The 14,367-nt window shown below is 35.6% G+C and overlaps 2 protein-coding genes across 7 annotated transcripts in view; one reads left to right on the top strand and one right to left on the bottom strand.

Moving 5' to 3' along the window:
* Window positions 1-49: 49 nt before the first annotated feature.
* Window positions 50-9,923, bottom strand: LOC149308554 (uncharacterized). Of its 2 annotated transcripts, none has more exons than XM_089535985.1 (8): window positions 9,861-9,923; window positions 8,622-9,148; window positions 7,359-7,443; window positions 4,252-7,192; window positions 2,769-2,934; window positions 2,550-2,659; window positions 1,648-1,719; window positions 50-808 (listed from the first exon to the last, which is right to left on the bottom strand). In XM_089535985.1, exons 3-8 carry the CDS (start codon window positions 7,381-7,383, stop codon window positions 493-495), a joined length of 3,630 nt encoding a protein of 1,209 aa, XP_089392111.1. In that variant the 5' UTR covers window positions 7,384-7,443; window positions 8,622-9,148; window positions 9,861-9,923; the 3' UTR covers window positions 50-492. The 2 variants fall into 2 exon arrangements, with proteins under 2 accessions (XP_089392111.1, XP_089392112.1); XM_089535986.1 differs by having other exon boundaries at window positions 9,775-9,907.
* LOC149308553 (GATOR1 complex protein DEPDC5-like) overlaps window positions 9,154-14,367 on the top strand; it is a 28,073-nt gene continuing 22,859 nt past the window's right edge. For 2 of the 5 annotated variants that reach the window (XM_089535984.1, XM_089535979.1), the window contains exons 1-8: window positions 10,629-10,792; window positions 11,124-11,262; window positions 11,388-11,475; window positions 11,687-11,733; window positions 11,810-11,895; window positions 12,009-12,092; window positions 13,403-13,452; window positions 13,568-13,637. In XM_089535984.1, the coding sequence (XP_089392110.1) occupies window positions 11,205-11,262; window positions 11,388-11,475; window positions 11,687-11,733; window positions 11,810-11,895; window positions 12,009-12,092; window positions 13,403-13,452; window positions 13,568-13,637 (483 nt within the window). In that variant the 5' untranslated portion in view covers window positions 10,629-10,792; window positions 11,124-11,204. Of the gene's footprint in view, window positions 9,169-10,227; window positions 10,247-10,576; window positions 10,598-10,628; window positions 10,793-11,123; window positions 11,263-11,387; window positions 11,476-11,686; window positions 11,734-11,809; window positions 11,896-12,008; window positions 12,093-13,402; window positions 13,453-13,567; window positions 13,638-14,367 lie in introns of those variants that run through there. The other 3 variants (XM_089535983.1, XM_089535980.1, XM_089535981.1) reach the window with 3 other exon arrangements.

The raw sequence follows: 14,367 nt of genomic DNA, 5'->3' as shown, positions 1-14,367 counted from the left end.
TTGGGGGGGGACGTCGCCGTAAAGCGGCACGGAAATTTCCCGCAGCGCAAAACGTGAATATGATTTATGAAAACGATAATAATAATAATAATACACTGATTTTGTTCTCATTTCTTTCTAGAAAGGGTCCTGGGTTCAAATCTAATTCCGTAATTTCAGGCACATTCGTGTATATTTTCCTCTTTTCTGCGTCTCGTGTTTTATTTTTTTAAGGCCCGCGGGAAGCGAGAGGAGGAACGGGACGCCGAATTTCGTTATTTATGGCGCGGAAAAAACGGTATATATATATATATATATATACACGTTTTCGGCGCAGCAGGGACGCGATAAGGATCGCCATTCTCCGCGCCGCTGAACACGTCATTTCCACGTTACGGAAATCTCCTCGCTTGGTGCCGTAATGGAAGATGAAAGCATGGGCGTCCGATTGGCGGAGGAGCCATTGCACGCTAAGAGTAGGATGATATTTCCGGCTGACGGCTCAACACAACCTCAACTCCCCGCTGCGTCTGCTGCCGCTGCCGCGCCATCCTGTTCGGCGAGGAAGGTTTCAAGGTCTGCCAGTCTCTGGATGAGGAGTCCATCGAGCTCACGGCCTTCCAACGCGGCCTTCTGTGCTCGCGTGAAGCCGCCCGCTGCTGCCACTGCCGCTTTCACCCGGCCACTGCCACGTGCTGCCGTAGCCGCCCTGCGTTTGCGTGGGACGGTGAAGTCCTGGAACTCGAGGACGCGTTTGCGTTTCTGGTGGCTGACGGAGACCAGGGACCCATTGCGTTCCTTCGGCTCCTCGAAAATGGTTTCCAGGGACCTGCGCAAGGCGAGAAGTGATAAAGATGCTAAAGTTGGTGACCATAGAATTGCCCCGGAGGACCCAGAGGTTCCTAGAAAGGACACTTTTGTAGGCATCTATAGATCCCTCTGATGCAACTCTATGGTCAACCTCTGCCATATTTTGACCATAGAGTCGCACTGGAGGACCCAGAAAACAACATATATATATATGTATGTATGTATGTATGTATGTAGATAGATAGATAGATAGATAGATATAGAGATAAATTATATATATATATATATATATATATTCAAAAATTGCAAATATATAATTTAAAACATACAGATTTAAATATAATAAACTATGTTATTATTATTAATAATATATTATATATTATTATTAATTTTATTATTAAAATAATTTAATATTATTATTTAATTATTATTTTAATAATAATATTAATAAATTATATATATATATATACTATTTTATTATGTTATTATTATTATTAAAAATAATACTTTAACATTGTTATTATTACTTTTAATAATAATAATATATTAAATTATATATATATATATATACACTATATATAATATTGTATTAAATTATTAACATTATTATTAAAAACAATATTAATAATATTAATAATAATTTGTGTATATATATATATATATATATATACTATTTTATTATAACATAAGTAATAATCTATTTTATATATATACACACACACACACACACACACATATAATTGCATGATTTTTTAATCTTAATTTTTCAGTTTTTCCTACTTTGGATAAAAAAAATAATCCAGGATAAAAATAATAAAATTAGTAATAAACAAATAAATAAACAAATACATAATCAACCTGGTCGCCGGTGGGGATTTGTAGTTTTTGTTGGTATAAATCTCCTCTAAACTGAATTCTGTCTTCTTTAACCTGGAAAGACGGAAAAAACGGTATTTTAAGGCGGACGCGATATTGCACCGTGTCGCAATATTTTTAACAACATTAAAAACAATAATATTATATCACAATATAAATATATAAAATTTAAATATAATATATTATAATAAATACAATATTAAAATATTAATAATAAATACAATACGTAATGTTTAATTAAAGTATATTTCACTAATATTTAACTAAATATTTAACTAAAATACATTCATATTTAACTAATATACAACTAAATATTTAACTAAAATGCAGCAGTTAATATTTAACTAATATTTAACTAATATACATTAATTAATATTTAACTAATATTTAACTAAAATACATCAGTTAATATTTAACTAATATTTAACTAAAATAAATTAATATTTAACTAATATTTAACTAAACATTTAACTAAAATACATTAATTAATATTTAACTAAATATTATTTAAAATACGTTAATTAATATTTAACTAATATACAACTAAATATCTATCAAAAATACATCAGTCAATATTGAACTAACATTTAACTAAAATACATTAATTAATATTTAACAATCATAAAACTAAATATATAATTTAAATACAACATTTAATATTTAATATACTAAATATTTTATTGAAATACATCAGTTAATATTTAACTAATATACAACCAAATATTTAACTAAAATACATTAATTAATATTTAAGTAACACGTAAGGATTATACAACTAAATATTTAATTAAAATACAATATTTAACTAATATTTAATATACAATGAAATATTTAACTAAAATACATCAGTTACTATTTCCACGCCAAAATGGCGGACCGCGCACCTTTTCGGCCTGGGGAGCCCCATAGGGGTGAGGTTTGGGTCCGGCTTCGGTACCGTCTTTCGAATCCGGATCTGGGAGACTCTCTTTGGCTTCTTCTCCTCCGATTCAGCCTTCATTGCGAGGGGAAAAAAACGAAAGAGAGAGATAAAACGAGAGATGAGGAATTACGTAATTACGGCGCGTCCGAGCAAGACGCGGTTAGAAGAAGACGCGACTCACTTCTTGGCGCGGGGTGTCATCGCTCTCCAGGAACTTGGGGATGGCAGCGTCCGGTTCGTCTGACGGACGCTGCGGGAATTCGGGAGGTGAAAGTCGGAGGCGGGACCGTGCCGATTTGCGAATCGAGGGGGAGGTCGGCAACGAGGCGCAAAAGTGAATTCCCCACCTAAGAAGAGCAAAAAACAGACAAATCAGTTCACAAATACATTTATAAATCAATTTAAAAATAAATTATAAATACATCTATAAATAAATTTACAAAGTCAATGGATGGGTAAATAAATAAATAGATAAATTAACTGATAAATAAATTGATAAAAATAAATAAATAAATATACAGATAAAATATGTGAATAAATTTACAAATAAATATATTAATAAATACATAAATAAATTGATATATATATATATATATATATATATATATAACTTTATAACTATATAGATAAAATATGTGTATTTACAAATAAATGTATTAATAAATAAAAAAATAGATAAATCGATAAGTAAATATATAAATAAATTTATAAATATACAGAAATGCGAATAAATTTACAAATAATTATATTAATAAATAAATAGATAAATAAATAAATAAATATACAGATAAAATGTGTGAATAAATTTACAAATAAATAAATTTTTAAATATATATATATGTAAATAAATTTACAAATAAATATATTAATAATTAAATTGATAAATAAATTAATATATATATATATATATATATATATAAATAAACTGATAAATATACAGATAAAATGTGTGAATAAATCTACAAATAAATATATTAATAAATACATAAATTGATAAATTAATTTACAATTGAATTTACAAATAAATTGATAAATTGGAAATTTGCTTACAAAAAAAATATATAAACGTATAAATAAATGTATAAATAAATCTGCAAATAAATTTACATATAGATTTACAAAACAATTCAGATGTAAATTTGCAAATAAATTTACATATATATTTGCAAATGAATTTATAAATGAATTTACAAGTAGATTTGTAAGTAAATTCACAAATAAATTTTTAAGTAAATTTACAAATAGAATTTACAAATAAATTCATAAATAAAATTTCAAATGAATTTATAAATTTTCCAAATTAATTTACAAATAAATAAATTTACAAATGAATTTGAAAATAAATTTATAAGTAAATTTTCCAAATTAATTTACAAATAAATAAATTTACAAATTAATTTGAAAATGAATTTGAAAATAAATTTACAAGTAAATTTAACAAATTTACAAATAAATAAATTTAGAAATGAATTTGAAAATAAATTCATAAGCAAATTTCACCAATTAATTTACAAATACATAAATTTATAAATTAATTTACAAATAAATAAATTTACAAATTAATTTGCAATTAAATATTATCAAATAAATTACAAATAAATGAATCAATAATTTTTTAAATCACAAATAGAGAGATACTTACAGATATATTGATTATGTATTACCTGTTATGGAGTGCGAAACCACACCGCGGCGTCGGTTGCTTTGCGGTCACAGTAACAGAATCTGCGCAGATTTCGGAAGGAGGCATGGAACGAGGGTCGAGACGGTCCCACAGCGGCAAATCTGCGCCGAACGCTGAATGCAAAGACGTGAAAAATTGCACCGAGGGATCCGCGTCCTTTGAAGCCCTGTCAAATCGGAGGAAGGCGAGTCTCCGGACAGACGCGAATATTTTCGGTTGACGCCGTTTCCTCGCCAAGAGGCGCCAGCAGCCCGGGAAAAGCAATGCCATTACGGTCTGGAGTCCCGACGCGTGGCAGCGAGCGACGGCGCACCTTCCGTCCTTCACCGCATCCGGATCGGCGCAAAGCGGCGCGACGTGGAACGGAAACTCGCAAGGTGGTCGCGCACGCATGTCCCTCCACGCCGAACCGTACACAACACTCCACGGCGACTTCGTGGAAACGGTTTTCGCATCGTACGGTGCCATGGTGGTGACGGACCCGAAAGTGAAGTTGATCTTCCTGCTGATCCCGAAAACGAAAATGGCAGCCGATTCTAGCAAGTAAATCCAGGACGGCGAGGTAAACTTCTCGAAGACGCCGCCGCCGTTCGCGTCAATCCAAAGGGGGCGCAACTTCACCGCCGTGGAGAAGAATGTTTTCGGTACCATTTTGTTTCTGTATTTCTCCGGCGCAGCGCGATTTGAGAGCGGCGCAGCGTTTCTCGCAGGCTCAAACAGTCTGTCCGAAGCTAGCGAAGACATCTCCCTCAAGATGGCGGACTCTTTGGCGCGCCCCACCCTGAATCTCTTCGGTTGCACCGAACTGCTGCACATGACGCCGTTTTCCATATTGTCTGCTGCGCTCTGCGAAGCAGGGCTCTGTTGCGCGTTTTTTGGCACCGTCCAAAGGGAAGCGCCTCTAAAATGGCGTCCAATTTCAGAGGTCCGCCTCCCTTTCAAAGAGCGTTTTGGCTCAACTTCGGGGATGACCGACTGACTGACCAATGGCTTGTCCACCGGTGGCTGAACATCTAGGATGACCAACTGACCCATCAATGGCTCAACTTGAGGGATGACTGACTGCCTGACCAATGGCTTGTCCACCAGTGGCTCATCTTCAGGGATGACTGACTGACTGACCAATGGCTTGTTGACCGGTGGCTGAACATCTAGGATGATCAACTGACCCATTGATGGCTCAACTTCAGGGATGACCAACTGACGCATCAATGGCTCAACTTCAGGGATGACCGACTGACCCATCGATGGCTCAACTTGAGGGATGACCAACTGACCCATCGATGGCTTGTCCAGAGGTGCCTCAACTTGAGGGATGACCGACTGACCCATTGATGGCTCGTCCAGAGGTGCCTCTACTTCAGGGATGACCGACTGACCCATCGATGGCTGAATTTCAGGGATGACCAACTGACCCATCAATGGCTCAACTTCAGGGATGACCAACTGACCCATCAATAGATTGTCCAGAGGTGCCTCAACTTGAGGGATGACCGACTGATCCATCGATGGCTCGTCCAGAGTTGCCTCAACTTCAGGGATGACCGACTGACCCATTGATGGCTCAACTTCAGGGATGACCAACTGACCCATCGATGGCTCAACTTCAGGGATGACCGACTCACCCTCTGATGGCTTGTCCAGAGTTGCCTCAACTTCAGGGATGACTGACTGACCCATCGATGGCTCAACTTCAGGGATGACCAACTGACCCTTTGATGGCTTGTCCAGAGTTGCATGAACTTCAAGGATGACCGACTGACCCATCGATGGCTTATCCAGACGTGGCTCAACTTGAGGGATGACCGACTGACCCATTGATGGCTTGTCCACTGGTGCCTCAACTTGAGGGATGACCGACTGACCCATCGATGGCTTGTCTAGAGGTGCCTCAACTTCAGGGATGACCGAATGAACCATAGATGGCTTGTCCAGAGGTGCCTCAACTTCAGGGATGACCGACTGACCCATCAATGGCTTTTCCTCCGGTGGCTCAACTTCAGGGATGACTGACTGACCCATCGATGGCTTGTCCAGAAGTGCCTCAACTTCAGGGATGACCAGCTGACCCATGGATGGCTCGTCCAGAGGTGCCTCAGCTTCAGGGATGACTGAGTGACCAATCAATGGCTTGCCCAGGGGTGCCTCAGCTTCAGGGATGACCAACTGATCCATCGATGGCTTGTCCAGAGGTGCCTCAACTTCAGGGATGACCAACTGACCCATTGATGGCTTGTCCAGAGGTACCTCAACTTCAGGGATGACCGACTGACTGACCAATGCCTTGTCCAGCAGTGGCTCAACTCTGAGGATGACCGACTGACCCACCAAAACCCGAGTATCATCTTCTACTTGTTGCTCCTTTGAAATAGATACCTCTTGAGCTGCTTGGAGTAAAGTCTGAGTAACTCTAATCTTCGGTGCAAAGATGTCCGCCATTTCCGCGTCATTAGCATCCGTTTCTGCACTTACTATCGGTACATATGAAACGGTGCAAAACTCCTCAAGGGCAGAACAGAGATAGTTTAAGTCACGCCGCGCTTCCGCCATATTGCCTCCCACATCGCGGCGACTATATGAATGGTCCGTTCGCCACTCGCGCTCACTGCCGTAAACGTCTTCGCAGCTCCATGCCGGTGGTGCGCTTCCCTCCGTCTTTGGCCCGTCACACCATTCTTCCAGGATGCCGGTTTCGACGCTTTTGGCATCGCTTTCGCCCGCTGCGCAGACGACTTCGGCGACGTCTTCGGCCCAAGGCGCGTTTCCGAACAGTGAATCGTGTTGGGTGCAATTAAAGTCTTCCCCTCCGTAAAAAAGGAATTCGTCCCCCAGATGCGGAAACGCGTTTCTAGTGTCTGATAAACTGCCGCCGCTGCCTTGCATTTTCATGGTTTCGGCGACCGGCTTCTCGTTGGCTTCATCTTAAAAGAAAGAAAAAAATACAGAGGATATTAATATGAGATGCATTTCCAACGCTGTCCCCTTTATGCGTGCGGATTTGCAGCAGCTTTCGCTAATGTGACGCAACTGTGGCGAAAAATGGCCACCGAAATGCGCAAAATCTCATATATATATTTCATGGCCTACCTAGATAATGGAGGGAGGTTGGCATTTCGGCGAACGGACGATCTGAACTCGGTCCGCACTTCTCTTCGGTTGGAAGCGTCGCCTCCTGCGGAAATAAAATTACGTAATGCAATAAAATATAACATAATAAAATATAATATAATAAAATATAGCAAAATAAAATATAAGATAATAAAATACAATATAAAATATAATAAAATATAATAAAAAATATAACATAATGAAATATAATATAAAATATAATAAAATATAAAAAATATAATAAAATATAACATAATAAAATATAACAATAAAATATAATATAGTAAATTATAATATGAAATATAATATAATATAATAAAATAAAACATAATAAAATATAATATAGTAAAATTAATATAAAATAACAAAATAAAATATAATAAAATATAACATAATAATAAAATTTAATATAGTATAATATAAAATATAATATAATAAAATATAAAATATAACAATAAGATATAATAAATTATATCTTAATAAAATATAGTATAGTAAAATATAATATAAAATATAGTAAAATATAATAAATATAATATAATATAATATAATATAAAATATAACAATAAAATATAATATAAAATATAATAAATTATATCTTAATAAAATATAGTATAGTAAAATATAATATAAAATATAAAATAATAAAATATAAAATTTAACATAGTAAACTATAACAAAATATAACATAATAAAGTATAGCATAATAAAATATAACAAAGTATAACATAATAAAATGTAGCAAAATAAATTATATAACCAAAAAACATCATAATTAAATAGAATAAAATAAAATATAACAAAACATAGCATAATAAAATACAATATTACAAAATATAACATAACAAAAATAATAAAATATAATAAATTATAGCATAACGTATAACATAACAAAATATAACATAATAAATTATAATGTAATATAATATAATAAAATAATATATATATATATATCACAGCACGGTTGTGTCCACCATGTTTTTTTGATACTTTCGACCCAAATCGCGGCCCACCATCTTTGGTGGTAAACAATCGCACGCTGTTATTACAGTGTCCCCATTCGTCGCGATTCTGGGAGACGCTGACTAGAGAATTGCACTGGGGGACCTAGAGATTCCTAGAGAGGACGCTTCTCTAGGCATTTGTAGCTCCTTCAGCGTGAGTCTATGGTCAAATCTGGTGCATGTTGACCATAGAGTTTCACTGGAGGACCTAGAGATTCCCAGATAGTCCCTTCATTACCTCTTTAGGCACAGGGTCCTCCTCAAAGGTGTCCGCTGTCTCTTCAGAAACATCCACGTTGCCACCATTTTGGGCCCTGTTAGCGTTGCCTTCTTCTTCTCGCGCCAAGATGGCCGCCAGAGAGGTTTCACCCGCAGGGTCCAGCCTTTCGGGGGGGATTCAAACCACTGACGATCAGCGCGAGAGGCCTTTGACGCCGCAGGAGAGGATGAAGGCGTTGGGATGCGCGCCCAGGACGCGGGCGGGGCGTTCGGAGGAGATGGCGGCGGGGATCTTCGCGTAGAGTTCCTTCACAACAGCGGACATGGAGGAAGTGAAGGCATCGAAGTCCCTCTTCTCCACGGACGCCACGCCGGCCGACAGCGTCAGGGACGGAGTGGTTCGCCGGAGCCCATTATAGCAACGTCACGAAAACGGTTGGGAAAAGGCGGCGACCTGATTCTTAAAAAGTATCCCTTTCCATCTAAGCGTTATGGTTTCCTCCTCGCGGCCCTCCGTTTCTTTGTGGCATGGAATGGCGGATTGATCTGGAACAGAAAAAGTAATCGTAAGCGTTACGGTTCTGGATTTCCAGATTTGATTAATATGTCCTCTCTAGGAATCTCTAAGTCCTCCGGCACAATTTTGCCACAGGTTGACCATAGAGTTCCATTGGAGGACCTGTAGATTCCTAGAGATGATGCTTCCCTAGGCATTTCTACCAGACGATGGCCACAGAGTTGCATTGGAGGACCTGGAGATCCCTAGAGAGGAGGCTCCCTAGGCATTTCTGCCAGACGATGGTCATAGAGCTGCATTAGAGGACCTGGAGATCCCTAAAGAGGACGCTCCCTAGGCATTTCTGCCTGACGAAGACCATAGAGTTGCATTGGAGGACCTGGAGATTCCTAGAGAGGATGCTTCTCTAGGCATTTGTAGGTCCTCCAGTGCGATTCTATGGTCAGTTCTGACAGGTGTTGAACATAGAGTTGCGTTGGAGGCCCTGGAGATTCCTAGCAAAGTTTAATAAAAGCAGAGGAAGATAATATCTATCTATATCTATCTATCTATCTATATATATATAGAGAGAGAGGTCCTGGCTTTGCAAGACCTGAGCTGAAATGATTATCGATTATCAATTATCAGATTGGGGTCCTTCCCCCGAAATACCTACCCTTCCATTTTCCTCAGACCCCCATCCCCAAATTTCGGCCCCATTTATTCCAATTACGTCCCTGAATTCGTGGCTGTTTTCATTACCTCCCCTCCGTCTTCCTCCGTCGTCTCTGAGACCTCCGAGATAGAGACGCTCCTCCCGCAAATCCTTCTCCTCTCTATGGTTCCACTCACTTCCGCATCCAGGCCCCTCCCTCCCGCTCTTGCCTCCCACTCTATGGTTATCTAGGCCTCATCTATGTCTAGAGTTGTCCAGTACTGCTCTTTTCCCCTTCTCTATGGTTCGTCCTCATCCAGGCGACGCTCTTGCCTGCTTCTCTATCGTTTTTCCTTATTTGGGCGACTATCTTTCCGTTTCATCTATGATTCTTCCTCATTAAGGCGACGCTCTTTCCCTTTCTCTATGGTTCGCTTTACTTCCTCATTGAACTCCGGGCCGCTCTTTCCTCCTACTCTATGGTTCTTAATCAGTGCGCTTCACATTTAGCTCTTTTTAGGCTTCTCTTTCGGGTCTTTTATAATAATAACAACAACAACAACAATAGTAACAATAGTAGTAATAATAATATTTATTTATATCCCGAGTCTTCCATTTTGGGAAATAGGGCCCGCAGCCGCTCTTTCCTCCCTCTCTATGGTCTTCGCTCCTTCATCCGGGCATTTCCCGTGCCGCTCCCTATTCTATTCTATTCTGTGGCCCTCATCCGTGTAACCTTCCATTCCGCGCTTGTCACCATAAAGTGGAGGGGAAAGAGCATCCCCTCCATTCCCGGAAGTGTCAAAGCAAGGACGCTCTAGCCCTCCGGGAGGCTATCTCTCTGGTATAAATACCCGCCACGCCCCCTCCTTCAGAGCTGCTCTCCTTCGGGTCGGAGTCGCTTTTGGGGGGCTGCTGAGGGTCTCCAAACCCTCCATTTTGTCCCTTTTCAGGCCTTTTACATTCTCAAAAGGGATTGAGAGATTCCCCCCCTATTTTCCTCATACATTGGTTCAGTCCATCCATTGAGAAGACTGAGGTGGGTGGGTCGAAACATTTGAGGGGATTTAGGGGGGGGTTGGTCCATTAGTCCACATTAGGACATTTTTAGGGGTGTTTGTGGGGGTTATACCATTTTAAAGGGAGGGCAGTACCATCGCAAAGGGTTTAAAGGGTTGATTTTGGGGGGGGACTAAGGTGCAAGATTGTACCATTTCAAGGAATTTGGGGGGCAGTTCGAGGTGGATTGTACCATTTTAGGGGGTGATTGGTTGGGCTATACCACTTCAGATGGTAATAAATAATAGTAATATATACTACTTGTTTGTTTACTTTGTACGCTATTTACCTCTTATTTTCTTATCCTACAGGGACAAAAACGCCGACTGTGTTCCTCGGACGCCCGCCGCCACCATTCGAACCCGGAACGCCGCGGCCTTTCGGCACCAAAGATGAGGACCAATAAAGTCTACAAACTCGTCATCCACAAGAAAGGATTCGGAAGCAGCGGTCGGTTGAGGCAAAAGGGGCGGGGAAGGCACGGACGGTGCAAACTGCGCTGACTGCGCCTTTCGTAAAACGTCGATGTAGGATATTAATGTTTTCTCTAACGTTAAAAGTTATATCTTTCGCAGACGACGAACTGATGGTGAACCCGAAGGTCTTCCTCCAGATCAAACTGGGAGACATAGTGGAAATCGCGCACCCCAATGACGAATATAGGTGAATTCCCATTAAATTTGCGCCATCTGGCAGTTATGGTGGCTCGATGCGAAGGGACGCTGGGATTCGTAGCGCCAGAACCGCGTTAATATTGAGGAATTAGACTTAAATTATGTAGCTTTAGTCGGGGAGGTTGTCGCGCTTTGGGGAGGAATCAGCGCAGACAAAATGGCCGCCAATTTCACCCCTCTCTCTCTCTGTTTCCTTGCAGTCCACTCCTCCTCCAAGTCAAATCACTGAAGGAAGACATGCAGAAAGGTAAGGTTCATATATATATATATATATATATGCATAATAATAATTAAATACTAATTACGTTTTTCGTTTTACCCAGAAACCATCAGCGTCGACCAAACGGTCGCGCAGGTTTTCCGCCTGAGGCCCTACCAAGACGTCCACGTAAATGTTGTCGACCCGAAGGTATGTTTCGCTGCCGTTTACGCGCCACCGTTTGTTCCGTCGCTCGATCCAATTTGCGCAACCTCGGGGTAAAATGTAATCATTCCGCATTTGTTTTCGTAATTTACGTAAAGGACGTCACGCTCGATTTGGTGGAGCTCACCTTCAAAGACCAGTACATCGGACGCGGCGACATGTGGCGCCTGAAGAAAAGCCTGGTCAGTGCACCTACGCTGCCATTTTTATTTATTATTATTACTATTATTATTAATAGTATTATATTTAATTACATGTTTATTTAATAATGTAATATAATAATAGTAATAATTAAAATACAATAAAATTTGTTACATTTGCTACATATTTATTTAATAATATGTAATATAATAATAATGTAATAAATTTTATGTTTATTATCATATTTGTTTAGTAACATTTAATATAATAAAATAAATAATTGATTATATTTATTATCACATTTATTTAATAACATTTAATATAATATAATAAATATTATATAATAAAATTGATTATGTTTATTATCATATTTAGTTAATAACATTCAACATAAAATAATAAAGTAATAAATCAAACAATAAAATTGATTATATGTATTATCATATTTCTTTAATAACAATATAATAATTAAGTAATAAATAAAATATAATAAAATTGATTATATTTATTATCATATTAATGCATATTAATATATTTTATAATATATTATAATGTATAATTAAATATAATATCAAAATAAAATAATAATAAAATATAATTCATTACATTTATTATCATATTTATTGAATAATAATTAATATAATAACATAATAAATATAATAATTTTATTATAGTTACTAACAATAATGTATAATATAAAATAATAATAAAAATATAATAAATGATTATTTTTATTTAATAACATTTAATATAGTAAAATAATAATAAATAAATTATAAAATCTACTATGTTTATTATCGTCTTTATTTAATAATATTTAATATATTATAATAAAATAACAATAAAAATTTATTATCTTTATTATCTTATTTATTTAATATTTAATATAAAAAATAAAATGTTTATCATATTACTTAATAATAATATTAAATGTTATTTAATTATATTATTATGCTTATCATATTTATTCTGTAATAGTTAATATAAATATAATTGTATAATCAAATTTATTATGTTTATTTTCATATTTATTTAATGTTTAATATATTATAGGAAAATAATAAAGAAATTATAATGAAATTTATTACGTTTATTATCTTTAATAATATTTAATACATTATAGAAAAATAATAAATTATTATGAAATTTATTACGTTTATTATCATTTATTTAATAATAATGTATTATAGTAAAACAATAATAAATATAAAATAAAATTTATTATCATCATATTTATTGAATAATATTGAACATATAACAAAATGATAATTAATAATATATAATAACATTTATTATATTTATGATCATATTTATTTAATACTGTTTAATATTATATTTGTACACCTTTTAGGTCGGCACCTGCGCTTACGTGACGCAGAAAGTGGAGTTCGCCGGTATTCGGTGAGTATTATTATTATTACTTAATTTTTAGACGGCGGCTCAGGTCTTCGTTAGCGGAATTACACGAAACGAGCAGATTTTTACACCGATTGTATTTTCTTCGTTTTTTCGTTAGCGCGCAGGCGGGGGAATTGTGGGTAAAAAGCGAGAAAGTGACCTGTGGATACATCAGCGAAGAAACGCGGGTGAGGATTGACCCCCCAATAATTTAATAGTTTCATTTTTTATATTTGTGTTTTTAATTATTAAATAAATTGAAAATCTATTTTTTATTATTAAATCTATTTAAAATGTATTTGTTAATATTAAATGAGATGAAAATGTATTTTTAATTATTAAAAACATATTTGTTTTGAAATTGAAAACATATTTGTAATTATTAAATTTATTGAAAATATATTTTTAATTATTAAATCAATTGAAAACGTATTTGTAATTATTAAATCAATGCAAAATATTTTTTATTATTAAATCTATTTAAAAATATTTTTAATTATTAAATTAATACAAAATTTTTTTTATTAAATCTATTTCGAATGTATTTTTAATTATTGTATTAATCGAAAATGCATTTTATAATTATTAAAGTGATTAAAAACACATTGCATTTATTAAGGTGATTGAAAATGTATTTTTAATTATTAAATAAATTTAAAACATTCATAAGAAATTGAACAGGTATTTTTGATTGTTAAACCAATTGAAAATGTATTTTTAATTCTTAAATTAATTGAAATTCTATTTTTAATTATTAAATGAATAGAAAATGCATTCTTTAAATTAATAAAAATAGTTTTAATGATTATACGGATTGAGAAGGAATGCTCAAATGAATTGAAAACGTATTCTTAATTATTAAATCAATTGAAAATGTATTTTTAATAATTAAATAAATTGTAAATGTATTTTTAAATA

This window comes from Sceloporus occidentalis, unplaced genomic scaffold (assembly GCF_023333645.1).
Source record: "Sceloporus occidentalis isolate IW3139 unplaced genomic scaffold, rSceOcc1.0.p SCAF_8, whole genome shotgun sequence".
Lineage (NCBI taxonomy): Eukaryota > Metazoa > Chordata > Lepidosauria > Squamata > Phrynosomatidae > Sceloporus > Sceloporus occidentalis.
This window is presented reverse-complemented; position numbering and strand designations above follow the sequence as displayed.